This window comes from Pelmatolapia mariae, linkage group LG10_11 (assembly GCF_036321145.2).
Source record: "Pelmatolapia mariae isolate MD_Pm_ZW linkage group LG10_11, Pm_UMD_F_2, whole genome shotgun sequence".
Lineage (NCBI taxonomy): Eukaryota > Metazoa > Chordata > Actinopteri > Cichliformes > Cichlidae > Pelmatolapia > Pelmatolapia mariae.
The window spans coordinates 25,104,227-25,126,925 of record NC_086236.1 but is presented as its reverse complement, the minus strand read 5'-3'; the positions used below and the strand labels follow the sequence as shown (position 1 = coordinate 25,126,925).

The window sequence follows — 22,699 nt, the reverse complement described above, 5'->3', positions numbered from 1 at the left end:
GTTGATGTGACATGTTTAACATCTTAATACAGGGCTGTGTTTAATTGACTGAAAACAATTATGATCTGTGAAAAATATTTTCTTTCATTCTTTTCAACATGGGCTTCACTGTAGTTTGATATTAAGTTTTTAAAATAATATTCAAAACTCATTAAAACTTTACAGACTAGTCTATCTAAGAGTCAAACAGAACTGTGGCTGCATGGTAAATTTGAATATTAACGCTTAGTCCTTACAAGCAAAATTTAAGTTTACTTGCATATTAAACTGACCAATGCTCTAAAGTAAATAAGAACATTTTTAAAATGTGCAGTAACATACTGTTCTGGTTCAGATAAGTCAAGATTGTTGGCTCCTAGAAAGAGATTTTTCTCTCTTTTCGTCTGTGGCTTATAAAATCACAGTTAACAGCCATGCTACTTCTCCTTTGACACTACTGAAATTGAATTGGTTTGAAATGAGCTGCGAGGGAAACTTTATGGCAGAATGGCCATTTGAAAATATGAACAGCACAGGCAGAAAAGTACTGACGAGTGACGTGTTATGAAGGTAGACCGCCATGTGTAAAGTGAAATGAAGCAATGACTGTGATGTAAAAGTGCTGGCCTTTGGCTTTAGGGACATTTGAGGTCCATGGTAGGTTTGTACAGCAACAGGGTTTGTATCACTGTTTTAGATGTATAAATCCTTGGCTAGATACAATAGAAGAAACCAGACCAGACGGAAACTATTCAACCTATGCTAAGAGTATAATTCTTTCACAGTTACGGTTTGACATGCTGTCTTCAAAAACTATCAGTGTGATTTGAGACCAGGAGGAAGAGCTCTAACATGACAGCCAGCAAACCACTCTACCCTTACTACCAGCACCTGCCTGTATTGTGGCCATGGCTGATTTTACCTTTCCACCATTCTCCTCACATTATTTCCCAAGCCTTCCCCTTTGTGCTAATTTTGGCTTCATATCTTGTTCTTTCCATCTTTATTCCTTGGGATATTTTTCTTGTGCTATTATTATTATTTCCCTTTCTCAGTTTTGTTGGCAGAAAAATTATCACGTCATCTGGAATCCTTTTAAGAAAGAACAGATTGTTTTTTATTATTTTATTTAAGTTGATGCTCTTAATCCAGTGAACAGTGTTTTTAAGATAAAAACAGCTAATAACTATAAGACCTTTAATATTTTAATTCAGATTAGTTTTGTAATTGATATATATATTTTTTTTCTTTTTTTAAAAACAACTGGAAAGCCTGCAAAGTTAGTATTTAGTACCACCCTTTTGGCAAGTACTACGCTTGTCAGTAGAGAGACTTTTAGTTCACCCTTTTATACCTAGTTACGCTAATATTCCCGAGACTTTGTGCATATTTCTAATCACAGTTGTCATAGGCATGGAAAACCTTCAACTTATTTGGTATTTTTTAGGTAGTCCGTTGTGGATTTTGAGTTAGGATTTTGAGTTGTTGTGTATTCAGCCTTTTGACAGACACTGAATTGCTTGGTATTTAACTGAGCCCGTGCTTCCGTCTACTAGTGAAATGTTCCTTGTTTCACTGGCTGCAACACAAGCCCAAAGCATGATCGATCCACTCCCGTGTGGAACATTTGGTGAGCTGTTGTTTTCATGAAATTTTGCACCCTTCCTTCTCCTGCAGGAATGGTTTTCTACTGATGAATGTTCCATAAAGGTCATGCTTGTGCAGGTGTTGCTGCACAGTAGAACAGTGCACCACCACTCCAGAGCCAGCTAAACCTCCCTAAAGGTCTTCTTTGAGCCAAATAGGGGTTTTGATTTGCCTTTCTAGCAATCCGATGAGCAGCCAACTCAACCTCCTATTCCAGTTAACTTCTATTTCTTAATAAATCTTCAGTGGGAAGAGCTTCCTAAAAATGCAGTGCTATTTTGTTTTCACATTCCCATCTCAAGTATGAGAGGGAACCGCTTAGAGGTGCACAGCTGCTGATTGTTGGGACAAGATTTGAGGAGTATTTCTAAAGCTTTGAAAATGGGATCATCTGGCCTTTCTTACTAATGACTAGTGATATATCATAGACTGAACAAGCTAAGTGAGGTCTTATGTTTCTCTTACTTTGCCCTCCTTTGCCTTTTTTCAAGCAGAAATTGTGTAAAATTGTACGAAACAAAAGTGTTGTTTGACGGTAGGGCTGTCCAAAAATAGACACTCAGATACTAATTGAAATAATAATTGAAACAAAAAATTTATATTTATATTGATGCCAACAACAAGACACATAGCCCCTCCCCTCACTAGCTGCCAAGTAATCGACCTTCATAACAAGAGGCCAGTAAAACTTTGATTTCAGTAACACTGAACAAGTACTAAACATTTATCATAACTGCGGAGTACACGTATGTAAGCGTTAGCTGTTTAACTGTTAGCAATTTACTCGATAGCCACATTATCCATCTATTAAGTTACCATTGAGGCAGTGGCTTTATAAAAAACAATAATATCAATGCAGGCAGCCAACGTTATCAGCCAACTGTACCCACCTGTAACCTTTTTTTGTTTTGTTTTATTGTTTGTTGCACTATCTCAGACAACTTGAAAATAGTGTTGCTATTGATGGTGTTGTTTAATCTTCTATTTCTTTTAAATCCTCTTCATTTTTGTAATTTTTTGCCTGTGCTATTGAAAACACTATGGAGGACTGAAGTGTCCTAGTTATCTGTATCGGGTTTGAAATGCTAACACCAAGTAAGGAGCAGATAGAAGAGAACCTGGAAATGTGGAGGTATGTCAGTGCATACCTCCAGACTTCCAGGTTCCCTTCATGAGAGATTGCATGTCTGTGAATGGGAGGGCGACAGGTGGAAAGGTCAAGAGTGAGATGTTACTGACATGCTATGATGCATCAGGTTGAATGCAGCTTGAGATGGTTTGGACATGTCCAGGAGGGATAATGAATATATTAGACAAAGGATGTTGAATATATGAATATAAAAGCAGATTAAACACAAAAACATAGGAACAAGCTAAGTGAGGTTCCATCTCTACTTTTAGATTTCGATTTAGAGCGTTTCTTTTTAGCAAAGCTTGTAGTTAGGGCTCAATCAGGTGACACTGAATCCTTCCTGGCTTTACATGATGCACTGAGGATTTTTCTTCACTCATCTGTTTTCTTTTCCTGTGTGTTTATGTAGAACTACTACATTTAATCATTACCAATAATTTTAAAACATTTATTTTTTATAGTTTGTCTCTTGTCCTGCCCACACTGCCTCCCCCCCAACTGGTCATGCTCAGAAGCCTGCTCCTTCCTCGGTGTGGTTCTGCTGGAGGTTTCTTCCTGTTAAAAGGGAGTTTTTCCTTTCCACTGTGACCAAGTGCTTGCTCAAAGTGGTTGTCCGATTGTTGGGTTTTTCCTCTCCAACATTGTAGGGTCTTTATCTTACAATATAAAGCACCTTAAGGTGACAGTTGTTGTGATTTGGTGCTATACAAAGGAAATTGAATTAAATTAAATCAAGTGCAATTGATACAATATGTAATATGTATTTGGATACAATACAAATACGTATTCAAAATATTAAACAGTGAGTTTGGAATATTATTCTCATGTAATGTTATTTTTATAATTGTTATATTATTAGTGATTTATATAGGCTTTGATGGCAGTTTGTTTTACCAACTTGCTACGCATTCCATCCAGACATTCAGCAAATAAAAGGAAAGGGATTTGCCTGTCAGTTGGATGTGGATGTCACAGAGGGTGATGAATTAGTCAGACGTGCACGTTGCCAGTAAAATGTTCTTAACACACCCACATCAAGAGCATGAGACAACCATTTGCAGCATTTTCATTGGGAGTCAGATACTTTGGGAAATAATAAAATGGGTTGTAGCTTGTTGGTCTACAAACTAGAGGCTGACACATTACATGAACATCCAATGATCACATTTTAATTTGGCCAAAGTAATTGCAGGCCCATTCAGAGTTTGATAAAGTTTGAGTTTCTTGTTTTGCTACTCTCAAGTTGTTTTTTTACTTTGCTTCAGTAGAATCAAGACGAAAGCTGATTGTAGATTTGTTTGGGGGGGGGGGGGGGGTAGTGTTGAACGTGCATGCCCAGAGGAATGCAGGATAGTTAATTCAATTTCATTCTGAACATCTTGTAAATTTGATCCCTCTAGACACATTTTCCTTAGCACTGTTTTCAAACTTGCGACTGTATGTTTTTTTTTTCTGAGCTTGAAAACGATCGTCTTTCTCATCTCCAGGCACCATGTGTCAGCAAGATCGGACAGTCATTTTTAACATGGTTAAGCGGCCTTCTCTATTTAACTTAGTTCGCCATTCTGTTCTTGAATGAGCTTTAAGCCTGAGGCAAAGCAGCTGTCAGACTGCTCCTTCAAACTGTGTGTATCGCCCACAGACACTTATACACATGCTAACACAGCTAGCATTTCACCTAGATCATCGCTAATTAGTGTGTCACCAGATTGTGCTCGCTACTTGGCCTCAATTTGGCACATTCTCCCCCAAACACACTTAAAAAAAGCAGATAAATAAAAAGTAACAGCCCCTAGAGGCAAAAGCGTTCTACTATAACACATTTCTAAAGTTACGCTGCCAGTTGATGTCAAGATATCATTGTCTGTTTGATTGTTTATTGTGTTGTGTTTGTAGATCTGTAAGATAAATGGATTTCCATGTGATCCACATGTGTTAAGCGGATAGAGAAACTGTTGTTACCAACAGCAACATATTGATTTTTTGGTCCAGCGGTGACAGAGGGCCTGTTGTCTACCATCTCCTATATGCTCCGACTGCCTGCTGCTTGATGATCCTCACCGCAGCTTTAATAACCCGCATCAATTCTTCATTAAGGCCCCTTTAATTGACTTCTCCTTGATCATTTGTCAACATTTTTTCATCTTAACCTGTGTTTTCCTATTATTTATCAGGATTAGTCCATGAAGAAAAATAGAGGTGTTTAATTTGTTGTGATCTGAGGGCTATATTGAGCTTGGCCTTTCTTTCCCTGTCAGGATTTATCCAGAAAGCCTTATTGCCTTTTGAAATGGATGCTTGCAGTTATATCTTGGTTTGATTACAATAAGTGTAAAGTGATATTTCCTTGAGGATATCCCTCTGATTTTTCTGGCTGCAGTGAGATGATGATGGGAGCGCAGTGGCAGATGGAGCGGCCATGGTATCTGATAGAGCTGCTGTTTGAGTCTGGAGAGCTTATGGTAAATGGAATAAATTGTAGGATGAAGTTCAAAGCCTCCATCAGCACTAACAATGCAGCAGTTCTCCGCAATTATGTGGTCGCTATAAAAATTAACACCGTGACAAGAACTTACAACCTAAAATATTTCTCTGACAGATTAACCTTTGTTTGGATCTTGCTCTCTAGACCAGATTTGTTACAGAGTGATTTAGTTTGAAATCATGGCAGACTTTCTATGAAAACATGTGCACAAAAGCTTAAGGGGAAATTCATTTACATGGCATTTATTTCCCACTTATGTGTATATGTTTCAGTCAGTGACAGTGATGCTAAGGCATTATAGCAACTGACCGTAAAAAATTTTGTGCCTGCTGTAATGAACGCAAAAACAAAGTGCTTTTTTCAGAAGTTGCTACAATGTCATTTTCTCTTAGGGTTCTGCTAGAGGAAATGCCATCTGATTATTAAAAATGAAGGCTTGATCCCCTTGGCAGCATGAGAATACTCAGGATTGGCACGGTTGCAAAGTTGTCATTTGGTGTGATCTGCTCCTTAATCATCGCCAAGTGCTTGCTCATGGGATGCCACCGTTGGGGTTTTTACCTTGCATCATTAAGAGCATTGAGATGGCTTTTTTCTGTGAACCAATGCTATATAAATAGAAGTTGTAAAATACAGCTGAATTGTCTTGGCCCAAATCTTCATATTGGCCGATAAGGCTGTAGTTCAGGTGGTAGCGCAGGTCAGCCACTAACTAGAAGGGTGGTAGTTCGATCCCAGGCTATTCCAGTCTGCATGCCAAATATCCTTACGCAAGATACTAACCCCATGTTGCTCTCCGATGCATCTATCGGAGTATGAGCGTTAGATAGAGCACTTAAGAGCTTAGAAGAAGTGATTGGGTGAATGAGTTAGTTGTATAAGGCGCTTTGAGTGCTCAGACAGAGTAGAAAAGTGCTATATAAGAACCAGTCCATTTACCACTCCATCCAGAAGAGGGACACGTGTTTGCTGAAGTTTAGAGTCAGCAAAGTAAAGCAACCTTTGTTGTTTTGTTGCTAGCAAGCTAGCTATCCACACCTGATTCAGAGCAACGGTCATCCTACAGGAAATACTTGCCAAAAGTGTTGCAACTATTGGTTGCCCAAATTCTTTTTGAAAGTGAATGCCTGTGGCTACAAGTGTCTTTTATGTGAAAATTTTCATTACTGAGATGGCATTAAATATTGAGCCTGCTAGCTACATTGAGAACTTCCTAGCTTGCAAAGCTTCTCCGAGTGAGGCTTGTTTTTCCTTTTTTTGCAGTCTTTATAATGATTTCAAGTTAGTTGTGATAGGCAGGGGTGGAAACATGATTCATCTTACAACAGCTGCTAAGACCAACTTCATAGATGGTTCTCTAGAACAAACCTGAAGAGATCTGTGGCTCATTCTTTCTTTCTGTCACTAACCGGAGTTGGAACCTAGGTTAACTGGTAAATTGAAAGTGTACCAATACTATTTTGGTATTTGGCACATCTAAAAATATTATTCTGGTTATTGTTTATTACCATTGTAAATATTAAGAAGTTTAAGAAGATTTTAGGATTAATACATTAAATTAAAGCATTTCACCACCAATTGTTTTTAAAAAAACAAAAACAGCCTAGGCATGACCCTTCTGTGTAGAGTTTGCATGTGAGTGTGTGGTTGACTGCCTCTCTGGGGTAACCCTGTGATGTAATGTCAACCTGTCCTGCTGCTCAGTTCAGCTGGGATAGACTGCGGCACCAAGAGGGCTTTAAACTGGATAAGCGGTTAAGAAAATCGATTGATAGTTGGGTCTCTAAGCAGATGAATCACACGTAATTGTAGATGACAAGAACAGCATAAAACTCACCTGTAAGGACCTTTAAAAATGGACTAACATCTTCAGTAATGGATTGTCAAATCAAATGAACCTTTCTACTGGTGGCTTTTCAAAAGCCACCATTAGAAAAGAGAGAGCTGGAACTTCCTGGAAGAGTGAGAGCTGCAACTTCCAGGAAGTTGCAACTCTTTTTTCCCCTCATAGTCTATTTACCCTGAATTACCCTGTGCACCCTGGCAGGCTGTACACAGAGGAACTGGAGTGGATTTGGGGTAGCTTCAGGACCTCATGTGAAAAGGGGATAAGGCTCTTTGGCTGAACCTACATATGCAGTCTGACAAGTCTAATCTTCTGGCCTCTCAATTCATCAACAAGACAACTTATTCTTCCCTGGTCAATTTAAGGTTAAAGAGAACATTAAATAATCTAATCATCTGGTTTTATCAGAAAAGAACAAGAAACATGGGGAGGCAGACAGCATGTATGAGTCACCTGCTTTCTTACCTTACATCATGCCAATGCATTCCCACTTAAACTCAGTTCCCAAGATATAAAGATATATCTTATATAAGAAATACTTTGTAATTACTTAAACAGTTTTGTGTATATCTTTTTCCCAGCTCGGTGAAAGTTTTCTTGGGTTACATGTGCAGGATCTCTAAGTGCACAGGCTTTAGCATTGTAGCTCGGGTTTAGTCGAGTTCTACTTCCTTTAACCCTTTAAAGCCAAGCACAGAGCCAAGTCTGCCAGAGCTTATCTTTACATTATTACATGCTGTAGTGGCATATTTGGAGCATTTCAAGTTGCTATCCATCAATACAACCATTATATCCCAAATTTTAATAATATGTATGCATTAATAACACAGCTTTGTGTAAGCTATCTAATATTGGTAGAATCAAGTAAGTAATTGAATACTACAAATGTAGATTATTCAAGCCTAGATTACCACTTAAGTTCCCAAAGCAGTTTCCCAAAATCTCTAAGAAAAAAGCTGGTATATGTAGCATGCTGCTAACTCGCAAAGATGCTGTTGAAGGGAATAAACAAAACCCTCACTTCTGCGAAAAAGGACTTCTCTTTCTCATCAAATAATGGTGCATTTAAAAAAAAAAGACAACAGATTGCTGTATCTACATATTGCTGGATGCAAGTGAAGACAACGCACAGCCACCAGAGGTTCATTTTCTCAGCACAGAGACAGTAGATAAGAGATAAGAAAGTTTAGTCAAAAACTCAGCACTCTGTTTCTGGCTTGCTAAGCTGCTTGTCATCCACAGATGTTGACTAGCAGAGCAGAGCAGCTTGACAGCTGAAGTAGTGTATGTAGTTTTAACAGTCAAAGTGGAAACAAAGCAATAAAAAATCCCAAGGCAAGCATTTTCCTCAAACACCACCATTCAGCGAAAGTTTTCACAAACCACTCGGACCATTTCGTTAAAACATACCCATAAAAGTGTCCCACTGGCAGGGAGGCATTACCTTCTCAAATAGCTTCAGCTGACAGGACTACCTATTATATAAAACAGAAGAGAAAACAGCTTACATCAGCCTGGTGATTTGTGTGTCAGTTTATCTCATTTTATGCGTGGAGATGCGCGCTCGATGCCATTCCAGCTCACGGATGGTTGACACGAACAGATGTTAGATGTTAGGGTACTACCATTTCCAAGCCACATGTGAGACATGTACTTACAGTAGTCTCTTCTTGCATGCAACATCTGATGCCTCATTGGATTTTACACATCTGTGTGCATATGTGTGCATATCATTGCTAGCACGTGCAGAGAGGCAAGATAGTATATAAAGAACAATCTGGCGGGCTGCTAACATTTGACCCACCTATGCAATCCTTCCCAGAAAGGACATACCTCTGTGTGCATTCTTGCTGGGCATACTAAGAGGTGCTCTGACCTTGGGCTTGTGCTATATGTTAAGTTACATTTACCGACAGAATGCAAACACAGATGGCTGTTCAAAAATCAAGATGTGTACACAAATATAGAAAATGTAAGCAATGAGCAGTGACAGCATCTGTTGTGTAATCAGACCCTATTTAAAGTTGCAACCTTTACAAAGGCGCTCTTTACAGTGTGCATACATATTTATTTGTGTGTGAGACAGTGTATGTGTAGTACTTCAGTTTCTGTCTGCATTTTGTTTTATTCTCTTGGTCTCACTAACTTCAAATATTACTGATCATTTGTAGTTTGAGACCAGTTGTCAGGATTTCCTTTTTGTTTCTGTGTTTTCTGAAGCTTGTTGTGGTTGTTTGAAGCCATCTTTTTGCATCTGGAAAATCCATCTCCCTGCAGTTTTAAAGCAAATTAAATGGAAAACTCGACTCGGTTTGTACATCAAAGTCTGTTTTGAGGTCTTAGTGACTAGAACTACATATGTGCAAAAAAGCTTCTAAACCATTTGTAGTTTCACAGAAGTCTGACAGCTTGCCTCAACCGAGTCACTGTTAGTTGGAAGTAAGACTACATATATTAAAATATACATTGTGGCCTTTTAGAATTAGAAAGAGGTGAACTCACTGAACCTCAGAAGGCTGTTCCTCACCCCTGCTTCAGCATTGACTTTACTACTTCACTTACTGCCAGAATTGCTCATCTAACACCTCAGCCACACTGGACTAGAGACCAGTTGGCAACCTCCTGGAAACTTCTGGTTGCTAGGGAAAAATAAATATTCCACAATCAGTTGGCGAGTAAAATAATTCACAAAAAGGGCTCTGCACCTGAGATCTCTTTGTCATTGTTCAGTCTCTGGCATATTTCTGCCTTCGCCTGTAATTTGCATGGAAATTGTTTGTAAGAACTTGCTAACTAACCACTGAGCTAGCTCCTAGCAAAATAAGAAAAGCAGTTATGACCACTGCAGTTATTAGCCAATAGTAATCTCTCCATCTAAAAGAAAGGACAGATGTTTGTGAATATTTAAAAAGTTTTTTTATCCATTATGAAGGGGGTTCAGCTAGCTTTAGAAGTGGCAGGCATGTCTCTAAGAGACAGGTAGAAGTGCGGTGTCAATCCTTATCCTCTAAATAAGAAAAAAAAAAAAGACTAAATAAAATGATACACTGTTCCTTTAAGTGTGCTTTGCTTAGTCAAAAATGCTAATACCAAAATGAGATGAGCAATTTGGGGAATGAACACGTCTCATCCATTTCTCAGAGTTATTCCACAACTTTAGTGGCTTCTCCAACCACGCAGTCTTACCCCCTCACAATGAGTCTTTCCAGCACAATTTAGAGTCATGTACTGTGTATAATTCACATTAATCTTTTTCTAAGTTGGATTTTCAGCTTGACTATGTCTGCACACCAACTTTTCTGATGAGGATTCAGGGTGTCCTTACAAATCGTACCTCCTCCATGAAATGCTGTAATAAGGCTTTAATCAAGTGGATATTTTTTCCACACAGCTTCTGCTTATTTTGTCATTATGTACATTACTAACTTTAAACATCCTATGATATTGCACCCTGTCTCCGTGCTATATTTAACTATCAATCCCTGTGCCTGGTGACTGGCAGTAGAGTGTGGATACTGTCGGGTCGTGGGCGGAGGGATGAGGTGGCGTTCAACCAACAGTTAGCACCACATAAAGCCTTTATCACACCTAAACGGCTCTGTCTCCCAAAGCCACAGTGAGATAAGCACTGCCCATTCATCTGTAATGATGTGGAAGCAAGAAGGAACTGAACTTGTGAGAAAAAGGCTAACTCTGACACATGGCTGAAAAGGGTGGAGGGCCAGTGGGGTTTGTTCATGCTTTAAAATCATGCGTGAGCCTGTGTTTACTTTTTTTTATTATTTATTACCTTATCATACAATTATTTGTTTTAGGTTTCAAAGTCCTGTGATTATTGGGAAGATGAAAACATAAAGTGCGGCAGCATTACACAATAATGATTGAAAATGTTCCCTTTGGTATGAAATTTAAATGTTTTTGAAGCCACATTGAATATTCTCAGAAATAACCCTGGCTTCACATGCTCATTATAAACTTCTGTTTTCAAAAACCCAAGGTTCGGAGTTTCATAGCATTTTAGAGTTCAAGTTTAAAATATTTCTAGTATTTCTGAAAGCATGTGAGAGCAGCAAAGGGGTGTAACTCTTGTGTAAATATCCTAAAAATGATGTTACTTTCTCAATTTGCATTTGATTCACATGTCCTGTCTAACGTATGTTAACGGTCACGTAACTTAACGGTCACCAAACGAGTCAACGAGTCACCACCAAATACAGAATGAAGAATTTGAAAAGGTGCCGCTAATTTATGTAACACAAATTCACAACGGTGAATGTCATTGCACTTTGTACTGTTAACAAAAGACTTTAGAATATGACAGACAAAAACCTTGCAGTTCCCAATGAGCAAGCACTTGGAAAAAGTGAGGAGAAAACTTCCTTTTAACATGATGAAAATCCTGAGAGAATTCTAAATACAGCCTAAATCCATTAGGGAGCCATCGCACAACATGTAGCAACTGCCAAGATAATTTTGAGACTTTTCAGAGTCTATTCAGATGACACAACATGAGGTGCACTCTACACACAGTATTCTCCAATCTTATTAGCAGAGTGGTAAAAATGCAGCCTTAAAATATAAGGAAAGGGTTTAAATAGATGTTAGCCAAATGTTTATCAAGTTTAAATAGGTGACTAACATGACAGTTTAGTTCGTTGCTTAATGATTTTCATCCTGACTAGAATTATTAAATTTTGAGCTAGCATGGCAACATTTTATAAACACTTATTCTAATACAGAACATGAATTGTATAGCCATGCTAGCTGCTAGCAGTGTGTTGAGCTAAGTCATGCTAATGTGTAGAAAATACAGTCGTTATTATAGCAAACATACTTGGTTACTGTGATACCATAGACTGGCTAAATAGCTCTGACTTAAATACAAATGACACACTGTATAATATCTGGTTTAAGTTCGGTGAGATAGTTAGCACAAGAGTGCATCCTTCTGTCCTGCTGTGTCTCTTGCAGCTTTATAAAACAGCCTGACCTGACAGAGCTTTTATTCACATGTCTTTACTCAAACCTGCAACCTGTCTGTGTCTTCCAGGTTTAATTGGTATCCCAGCTGCAGCTCTGGACCCTTCAGGAGCTCCAAAGAGGAAGACATATGAGACCACAGAGTCTACTGGAGAATGCTGTCTGGCCCTCAACCTCACCATGGCGCTCTAGGAACACCGTTAACCTGCCCCCTTCCACCAATCCTCTTTTTGCCTTTGTCATCCCCCATATCCCACTGAGTTTTTGATCCCTCTCTGCTCCCAGCTGAAGTCCCTTTGATATGAGTACAAGAGCTTTTATTTTGGACATGTTGTTTTTTCCATTCAGCACTGCCAGCCACCAGGGCTATGGCGGGAAGCATCACTATTCTACTCAGCAGGTCGCTAATCACTGTCTGGTGTGGCTCTTGGGACTAGTGCTGCACCTGACGATTTCCTCGTGTCAACGAGTTGACCTGAAACACCCCATAGTATCCACGAGTTACGGAAAGGTCCGTGGTATCAGGAAAGAGCTCAACAATGAAATCTTGGGCCCAGTGGAACAGTATTTAGGTGTGCCATATGCCACCGCACCTATTGGCGAGAGGCGCTTCCAGCCTCCTGAAGCCCCAGGTTCCTGGCAAGAGATTCGCAATGCCACTCATTTTGCGCCTGTGTGTCCTCAGAATGTGCACGGGGTGCTTCCTGAGATCATGTTACCAGTGTGGTTCACAGACAACCTGGATGCTGCAGCCACCTATGTTCAGAACCAGAGTGAGGACTGCCTTTACCTCAACATTTATGTCCCCACTGAAGATGGTGAGTCCGCAATGTGAGGCGTAGCTTGTATTACATGCAAGTGGAAATTCTTGCATTGACTGTCTCTGTCGGCGAATTCTCGTTAATAATTTGCACCGGTTTGTGTCACAACTGTATCACAGAGAAAGAACACATTGTACTTTTCTTGTCATTTTCACATTTTATACTCAGTGTAAGTACTCCATGGAATAGTGTCAGTTTGATAGATTTATCTGGATCGTATTCAGAGGAAGATAAGCCAAAAGACAATCAGGAGATCTCCAAAGAAGGTCTGTTTAAATTACTATTGATTGGGCCTAATTGTTTAGAAATGTTAATGCTGCAACAAAGTTATATGTTTTACTTTTATTGCTCATATGCAACTCATTTTAACATGGATGGATGGATATCATTAGATTTTTTAAAATGACAGCGAAAACATTTTAGCTGCTATTATGCTATTTTTAACAGCACTGAGTTATGATATCCTTTAGCTTGACTGATGCTCATTTGTTTCCAGCCATTTTCTTAACATAGGGTCACAGCTGTCATGGGGTGAGAGGAGGGTATCACCCTGGAGTGTTCACCGGTCTATCACATAGCTAACGCAAACAGACATATTCATATCTTCACCACTTAAACTAAATGCACGTGTTTGGAGTGTGGGAGGAAACCCATTATGCACAGGGAAACCATACAAACTCAACTTTCCATATAGTTTTGACAAACTTGTAAGTAGGGATGGGTTTAGGTTTTATCCGATACCGGTGCCAAACCGGTACTTTTGAAACGGTGCCGGTGCTTAAACGGTGCTCAAACCGGTGCTTAAAGAATGGAGAACACAAAATTGGTCCAAAAACCTTTCATGTTTAGCTGTTTTTTTTGTAAAAAGATAACAATGTAAGCCTTTTCTTCCGCTATAGGGCATACAGTGGGGCAAAAAAGTATTTAGTCAGCCACCGATTGTGCAAGTGCCCCCACCTAAAATGATGACAGAGGCCAGTAATTTGCACCAGAGGTACACGTCAACTGTGAGAGACAGAATGTGAAAAAAAAAATCCATGAATACAAATGGTAGGATTTGTAAAGAATTTATCCGTAAATCAGGGTGGCAAATAAGTATTTGGTCAATAACAAAAATACAACTCAATACTTTGTAACATAACCTTTGTTGGCAATAACAGAGGTCAAACGTTTACTATAGGTCTTTACCAGGTTTGCACACACAGTAGCTGGTATTTTGGCCCATTCCTCCATGCAGATCTTCTCGAGAGCAGTGATGTTTTGGGGCTGTCGCCGAGCAACACGGACTTCCAACTCCCGCCACAGATTTTCTATGGGGTTGAGGTCTGGAGACTGGCTAGGCCACTCCAGGACTTTCAAATGCTTCTTACGGAGCCACTCCTTTGTTGCCCGGGCGGTGTGTTTTGGATCATTGTCATGTTGGAAGACCCAGCCGCGTTTCATCTTCAAAGTTCTCACTGATGGAAGGAGGTTTTGGCTCAAAATCTCACGATACATGGCCCCATTCATTCTGTCCTTAACACGGATCAGTCGTCCTGTCCCCTTGGCAGAAAAACAGCCCCATAGCATGATGTTTCCACCCCCATGCTTCACAGTGGGTATGGTGTTCTTGGGATGCAACTCAGTATTCTTCGTCCTCCAAACACGACGAGTTGAGTTTATACCAAAAAGTTCTACTTTGGTTTCATCTGACCACATGACATTCTCCCAATCCTCTGCTGTATCATCCATGTGCTCTCTGGCAAACTTCAGACGGGCCTGGACATGCACTGGCTTCAGCAGCGGAACACGTCTGGCACTGCGGGATCTGATTCCCTGCCGTTTTAGTGTGTTACTGATGGTGACCTTTGTTACTTTGGTCCCAGCTCTCTGCAGGTCATTCACCAGGTCCCCCCGTGTGGTTCTGGGATCTTTGCTCACCGTTCTCATGATCATTTTGACCCCACGGGATGAGATCTTGCGTGGAGCCCCAGATCGTGGGAGATTATCAGTGGTCTTGTATGTCTTCCATTTTCTGATGATTGCTCCCACAGTTGATTTTTTCACACCAAGCTGCTTGCCTATTGTAGATTCACTCTTCCCAGCCTGGTGCAGGTCTACAATACTTTTCCTGGTGTCCTTCGAGAGCTCTTTGGTCTTGGCCATGGCGGAGTTTGGAGTCTGACTGTTTGAGGCTGTGGACAGGTGTCTTTTATACAGATGATTAGTTCGAACAGGTGCCATTCATACAGGTAACGAGTGGGGGACAGAAAAGCGTCTTACAGAAGACGTTACAGGTCTGTGAGAGCCAGAGATTTTCCATGTTTGAGGTGACCAAATACTTATTTGCCACCCTGATTTACGGATAAATTCTTTACAAATCCTACCATGTGTATTCATGGATTTTTTTTTCCACATTCTGTCTCTCACAGTTGACGTGTACCTCTGGTGCAAATTACTGGCCTCTGTCATCATTTTAGGTGGGGGCACTTGCACAATCGGTGGCTGACTAAATACTTTTTTGCCCCACTGTATATGGTATCACTCTTGGCTGGAAGCAGTGCTTAAACAATGGAAAAAACACAAACTTTGTCCAAAAACCTCTCATGTTTAACTGTTTTCCACTTTTTCTTTGGTCATTTTAGCCTTTTTGGCCAGGGTGAAGGGAGTATCTGCCATCAAACAAGAAGACAGCCGCATGTAACTACGATGATGTTTGCTAATACACCTTACATGCATCAATTTAATAATGTGGTTAGCCTACTCAACGTAAATTACACACGAACAACATTAAGCTACTCACGCAGAGAATTAAGCTACTCACTGCCATCATCATCCGTCATCATTTCTGCTACACTGGCAGGGCTAGGGGCCAGGACTCTCCTCTTCGAGTTTTTGGGGGATGTTGCTAACTCCAGGTCCGATAACAGGCACCACACCCGCAGTAGATGTGCTTGGTGTGAGGTCTCGCAGCAAGCTATCAAATACGGTGCATTTCTCGGCTTTAAAAAAAACCGCTATGTGTCGCCAGGTGTTTCATCGGATTCGAGGTGTTACCTCCTTTGACAGTATCACAGTATCACCTTAAAGCACTTGTTGCAGGCAGCCGAGTTTGCATATTTTGCTGTGAAGTACAGTCAGACTTTTGACCGCTTCGTCTTGGGCGTTTTTAATCTGTAGCTCTGCTCTAAAAGAACGTATGTACCTGGGCCCGCCTACTATCCTCTGAAACGTAAAATGATTGGCTAGAATTGGCTCAGGAAAAAAAAAAAAGCACCGAAATAAAGCACCGAAATGTGCGCTGCTTTTCGGTCTGGTTACTACCGTTTATGTCAGAACCGGTGCCATCATGGCACCGGACACCGGTACCCATCCCTACTTGTAAGTGTAGAGCAATGTTGCTAAGAGAATCAAACCAAAGAAACCCCTGTAGCCACACAACTGTCCTTCACACTATGACTTTATACCATTCAAGTGTAACTCTCTTCCTCTACCAACTCTTCACCAGCATCATCAATACTGTTAGCAGTGCTTTTTCAATAATGAATTCCTACTTAATGTCTTAAAAAAAACATTGACACTATCAAAGTCACACCCAGTGTGGTTGCAACATAACATAACGTGACATCACATCAAATCAAATGACACTGTTGCAACCATTTCCACAGTGGTTGAAACCGTGTGCAGTGAACTTGCAGTCTTGTTAGCTTTCAAATGGTTATTTCAAAGACAAGGACCAGGTCCGCCACATCTCAACCTGTGTTAAGATGGTGATAAAACATTAGTAAGACAGAGTCAGTCTGCTCTTAGTTTGTAACATGCCAGAACCTTGTGAATTTGAATTAAAAATTCAGAAATACACGAATAGTGACATAATTGCTGCAGGATAGCGATTTAACTGCAAAATGACCTTGCATTTTATAGGTTTACAACCACACAGATCAAGCTGTTGCAAAGAGACATGTCACAAATGAGTTGCGCTCATCGGCGCAGAGTAACTCAGAATGATTGCAACGTGTTCTCAACCTGTCTGTGTTTATATATTAGATAGCAGTTATTTGGAAACCTTTAACAACCTGCCTGAGAGCGACTGCAGACAGTCTGAGTCTAACCACAACTGTTTGGAAATAGTTTGCCTTCAACCAGGCAACCTGTGCAAGCCATCAAAAGTGGTCACCCAGAGGTTGAGGGTGTTTCATACTCAACATTTGGGTCACTGTGACTGTTTGGATCTTATTGCCGAATGCGAAAAAATTTAACACAATCACAGATTTTTGCTAGTTCCATATTTTTACTCTAGCATGACTGAGCTTTTAGCTCATGTCCCATTTGCTGACTGTCACTTTATAGGTTGCTCCAGTTAAGAGTTTACATATAAAGACAATATGATTGACTTATAATTGTCAAAAATATGCCTGTATAATATTGAGCTCTGAGACTGACATTCATACTGTCTCATGCAGTAATAGGAACTGTCTCCTCAAAGTTGCGCTGCCAATATGGTGATTTTTTTATTAGGTTATTACAATATATAACAAATACAATACATTGCCAAGCATAACCTTGTTTACTCCACATGGGCTACCTGGGTGTAGTTCTTGCATTAATGATCCAGCGGAGAGCGTTTGTGAAAGCAGATGGGCAGGTAAGAGAACGCAGGATCAAAGTCTGACTTCGGAGGCAAAGCATATGCTGCTGATGATAGTGAGCAAGGCTAATGATAAAATGTTAAAAAGCCTATGATTAATGGGTTCACCTGAGACTTACCTGAGAGTATTCAAGCAAAACACATGTTTATGCATTACAGCTGCTGCAAATATATGAAGTGTAGCCCGAGGATTAGTCTAGAGTGGTGTAAAACATTCTTGTTTCAACAATGAAGCTTGAATGAAAACTTATATATTGTTGACTAGTGCTCCCATGCCCCCCCCCCCCCCCCCCCCCCCCCCCCCCCCCCCAGAGAAGATGGTAATGTTAATTTCAAGTGGAAAACATGAGCGTTAGCGTAGTAGAAAGCGATGACAGAGATTATCAAGTGATTTAAATTCCTCTTAACATGACGGAAAGTGTGCATATAAGGACAGAATTAGTGGTCATAGCTGTGGAATATCTAAGCTATATACATGTATTTACAGAAAGGATTATTTAGACTTTTCTGTGTTATTCCCATGGGGAAAGGTGTGCAAATGAGTGAGACAGATTTTACATGTAGCCCTGTCTGCTTGTCAGAATCTGTCACTTATTGTCACGGGTCACCACTTACACAAGGCCAATGCCTTCCCCAAGGATATGTTTTGCCTTGTGTGTGTGAGAGAGAGAAATAGAGACGGAAGGAGTCTCTATTTCTATTTTTATTTAAGAGTGATATGCCCCAGGAATCAGATACATTTTTCACATATTACCGCTGTCACAATCTCTCAAATTGCTTACATGATGTTAAACTGGTGGTTTTATCGGATGGAGCAGATTTTTTTAAGTGTTTCACTATGACATTTAAAGTTTTATTATAATCTGAGATCAAATTTTTGGGATCACTCACTCAAAAACTTTAAAACAAAAAGATCAACCACAAACAAAGCATCCATCCTGATGTCACGAACCGTTTTCCTTTAGACATTTATAATTGGTCGACCTCGGTAAAATTAATTGTTGTCATGTTTCCAAGACAGTGCATGTCCATTTCATTAGTGATCCCATGGGACCTCCACTGGATTTACATTTATAGTTTAGAATAGGATTTCTGGAACAATAGGATTCATTGCCATTAGATTTGGATGAAGATGAACTGCACTTTAGATTTTTGTGCTATTATTTGGCCCTGATTTTTGGTTCCCGTGATAATTTGGTTTATATTGACATCAGCTGTCGTTTTTATACTACTTGTAAATACAACAGAGGGACATCGCGCTCAAAGGACCGAAAGTCTTTTCAGAAAAGACTAAAATAATTCCATTCCATTGTTTAAAAAAAGCCTAACAAGGTTATTTGTGGTCAAAATTAACAAAGAAATGTCAGAATTATCAGATGTGACTAGTGATTATATACATGCAGTATTATATCCTGGTAACCACAGAAATTAAAGTTAAATTTGATTGCGTTTTTTCCCTAAACAAATGCAAAAAATAAGAGCCCGGAGGCATTTAAAAGCTAAGTTTTAAGATTTACTGGTAGAAGCACATTGGCCTCACTGATCATCTGTTCCTGTAGACTCTTAGTGATGTTTCAGCCAGACTGAGCTTTTTATCTACAGGAGTAGGTTTGTTTTCTAAAGTGATGGTCAAGCATGTATAAAGGTTGGCTGCTGGGGCTGTATTGTGCTGTGTTTGGCAACGAGGAGTTGCATTCCCACGCACAACGGATGTAGGTGGGCCAAAATGAATTGGCAGCACAAATTCATAAAGAGCTTTTAGAGTTCAGTGTTATGTAGTATCCTGTAGTCATGCACCTTCTGACTGGGATTTTTATTTCATACCCAGAAATACTCTTTCTGACCATGTTTGTCATGTGATTGGTTGGACATGAAGAAGCTTTCTTTCTTTCTGCATCCGTTCACCCGTCCTGCTCTCTCTCCTCCCTAAAACCATCCCCTACCCCTTCTCCTCTCTGCTCTCCTCACTCCTCCATCTTTATGCAGATGGCGGTAGAAGGGGTCACTGTTCTGAATGCAAATGAGCTCAGTGCCCTTCCCCAACAGGCCACTATGTAGCCTGCTACTTCTTCAACTTTGTAGTACCATGTAAATAGCACAAATGTTTTCCCCGATTGAACAGTGAGATTTGTATTCTCACTTTATCTCTCTTTTGCTCTCTATCACCTTCTCTAGTGTTCCACCCTAACTCTTAGCATTTGGTCAGGCTGTCAGGCAAGAGCACTGTCTAATCTTATTTCCTATTTCCCCAAGACACTCCCCAGCCAAAAGCATGAGATTCTTCATTTTTATTACCGCTAGAGCAGGCATTTACCGTGCTCTTTATTAAAAACTATATTTCAGGAGGCAGGACAGCGGAGACATGAATGGAGCTGGAGGCTGGGGCCACAGTAGAAGAGATAGAGAGCAAAAGGATAGGATTGCATGTGCTAGAAGCTGCAGGAAGTGGGGGTGTTGAGCTGAAGCTGTGTCTGACACCTTGTCAAGCAGACAGGCCACCACAGACATGACATACTGCAGCTTCATCCCGATTACTGCACTGAGGAAATGGAGAGGGACGGGAGACAGCTTGCGTACTGGCCACTAGCTCACTGAACCGAACAGAAACGCTGTCGACTGAGAGATGGAGCTGCATTAGGTCAAACAGTACTGGGACAACCCAAGCTAAATGTTCCTGCATAGGCCGTAGCATTTCACTGACCAGTGGCCCATTACATCATGTGGCACTCAGCCTACCGGCAGGCTTCTCTGCTGATGGGAAGCAGATGGGATGGATGTTTTTGACCCAAAAAGCGTATGTTTTTCCCTTTGGCTAGGTCCTACTTTTTGTCTTGTGTAATCCATTGTAGTATTTCTTCAAACCCTAGTCAAGTCGGGCAAGACCTAGATACTGCCATGAGCATTTATTTTAGTGCAAATTCAGTATATTAAACACACAAGCGCAGCCACTGTAGCATTTAGCGGTGATGGAAAATAGCCACAATAAAACCACTACCAATACTAAAATGATTTATCCAGTGACTTAGATAATTTATTGATGTTTCTCATAGAGCCACTGTGGAATTTGTAGTGTATAATAAATGTCTCAACATCTCTTTGATGGATTGTTGTGAAGTTAAGTTCAGACTTGAGTCATTTTGGTGACTCGTTTTTTTATTCAAGTAATTTGGTTTATGAATAAACACCTGCAAAACCAGTGGCATTCCCATCAACATCATCTGCACTGTGCTTTGTGGTTAGGCTTGTCAGTGCTAGCATGTTGACATGTAGCTTAAACCAATTTAGCCAACTTAGGTGATTTTGGGCTGGTGCAGATGAAAGATGACCAGCACAAATGAATTGTGCTGGTCATCTTTGGATGATTTTCCGTTTTGGCTCCACAACAGTAGTCCAACATCCAGCTGTTATCCAGCTGTCCTTTGCAAGTAGCAAAGGATTCATAGATGCGCATCATACCCCGGGATTCAGGAGGTATTATCAGTCATACAGTCTCCAGGCATCAAACTTGATATCTTACACCGAACCATCACAGTGTGGCTCTCAATGAACTCTCAATGACATTTCAGACATCTCGGGATGTCTGAAATGTCAGTTTTTGGGGGCCGTTACAGAACTGCTAGCATGGCTGTATCCTTTACACTGGGCTTTGGCTAGCTGTGCTAGGCTTTTAAACTGATTATTTCATAGTGAAAATAATACTAAAGAAGAAAAGATTCTTCAGTGTTTTTTCTGTTTTTTAACACATTTACTGTGGATATCTTTGGACGATATCTGCTCCATGACAAAGTGTGGATGTGCTGCTCATCTTCACATAAAGTTTAAGTCTTATTAGGCATGAGGACTTTGAACTGAAATCCGAGTAGTCCATCCATTAAGCGGTAAGGTGTGGTTTTAGAGTGGTGATAAGTAGTGAGGAAGTGCCGACAAGACAGGGTAGTAATGTGCCCTTCTATCCATTACTGGTCTGCTTACCTGCCTGCTCTGTAGTCCAGGACCTACGACTATACCATCTCCCGCTATGGCACTAAGTGCTCTCTGGATCAGGCGCCTGATGATGGTGTTCACAGGATACAGCAAATCCATTCAGCATTGATCCTGTCCCATTTAAATGGAAGATAAACATTTTATACCAGGAAACCATATTCATACAGATAGAGATGTGAAAATGCTGCATTATAATGGTGGAGTGCTGGGTGTTTCCTTTGTCAATAGATGAGAAGTACTGTGAAAGGTATATATGCCATAACTTTACAAGAAGGTTTTCAGCAAAAGGGTAGAAACAGGCATGTCAGCAGCACAGAAGCAGAGTGATAACCCTCTTGGCAATCCAGTATAGAGCAAATTTAAAAGACTGCAACAATATTTCATTGGAAAGAGGGAAATTTGCTGCTGGGTGTGTACAAGGACGACAGCACAAGTTGATACGGAAACTGTTAACATTCCTTGCGTGGTGTGTGATTTAAATGTGTGTGGGACTGCAGGTGTTTTAGTGTATTTTGTGACTTTCTTCCAAACGGGCAGGCGGCAGCTGTAGACGACACAAAATGCAGCATTAAGTGTTTGCTGATGAAAAAGCCCCACTGACAGAAGCCAAGAAAAAAAAACAAATTAATGGGATCCTTATCAGTTAAGACTTACAGAGGTTGACACGCCAGGGCGTTGGCTGGTCACGGTGATAAATGATCGTTATTGGCTCTCCCCTATAGTGCATTTAACTGGTGTCACCATTAAAGCTTAATGCAGAGCTCCTCTTTGACCTTGATGAGGCCAAACCTGTCACAAACCCATGCAGGTGGCATAACCGTCAAAAAAAACCCAACTTCCTCTTGGCAAATTAGGTAGGCAAGACTTTTAAGTCATGTTTTAGGTTTAGGCTGGTGTTTCTAATATATATTCAGTCAGATTTATACAGGAGTGAAGGGATGCACCTTGTGTTTTAAGTCCTGAGCTAGAGCAGGACACGCAGCATCTTGGCATTCCTTTGCTTTTTCTGACCCAAAAGAGTGATGGCTTGATTCTGTTTATTGATTTTTCTTTACAAAGCAGCAGTGTGTCAAGACTGATTGGGAGAAGGGTTGAGGAGAAGTGGCCTCTGGGGTCATTTACGAGGCAGTCCGTGACTAGATCCTAAGCAGATGAAACAGATGAGTTTGGGGGTTATCTTTTTAAAGGAAACAGTGTG

General features: G+C 40.4%; 1 protein-coding gene across 2 annotated transcripts in view; it reads left to right on the top strand.

Annotated features, from left to right (window-relative positions):
* The window catches only part of nlgn2b (neuroligin 2b), a 70,076-nt gene that overhangs the window by 13,406 nt on the left and 33,971 nt on the right, over positions 1-22,699 (top strand). For both annotated transcript variants that reach the window (XM_063485294.1, XM_063485293.1), the window contains exon 2: positions 12,140-12,887. In XM_063485294.1, the coding sequence (XP_063341364.1) occupies positions 12,371-12,887 (517 nt within the window). In that variant the 5' untranslated portion in view covers positions 12,140-12,370. The remainder of the gene's footprint in view (positions 1-12,139; positions 12,888-22,699) is intronic.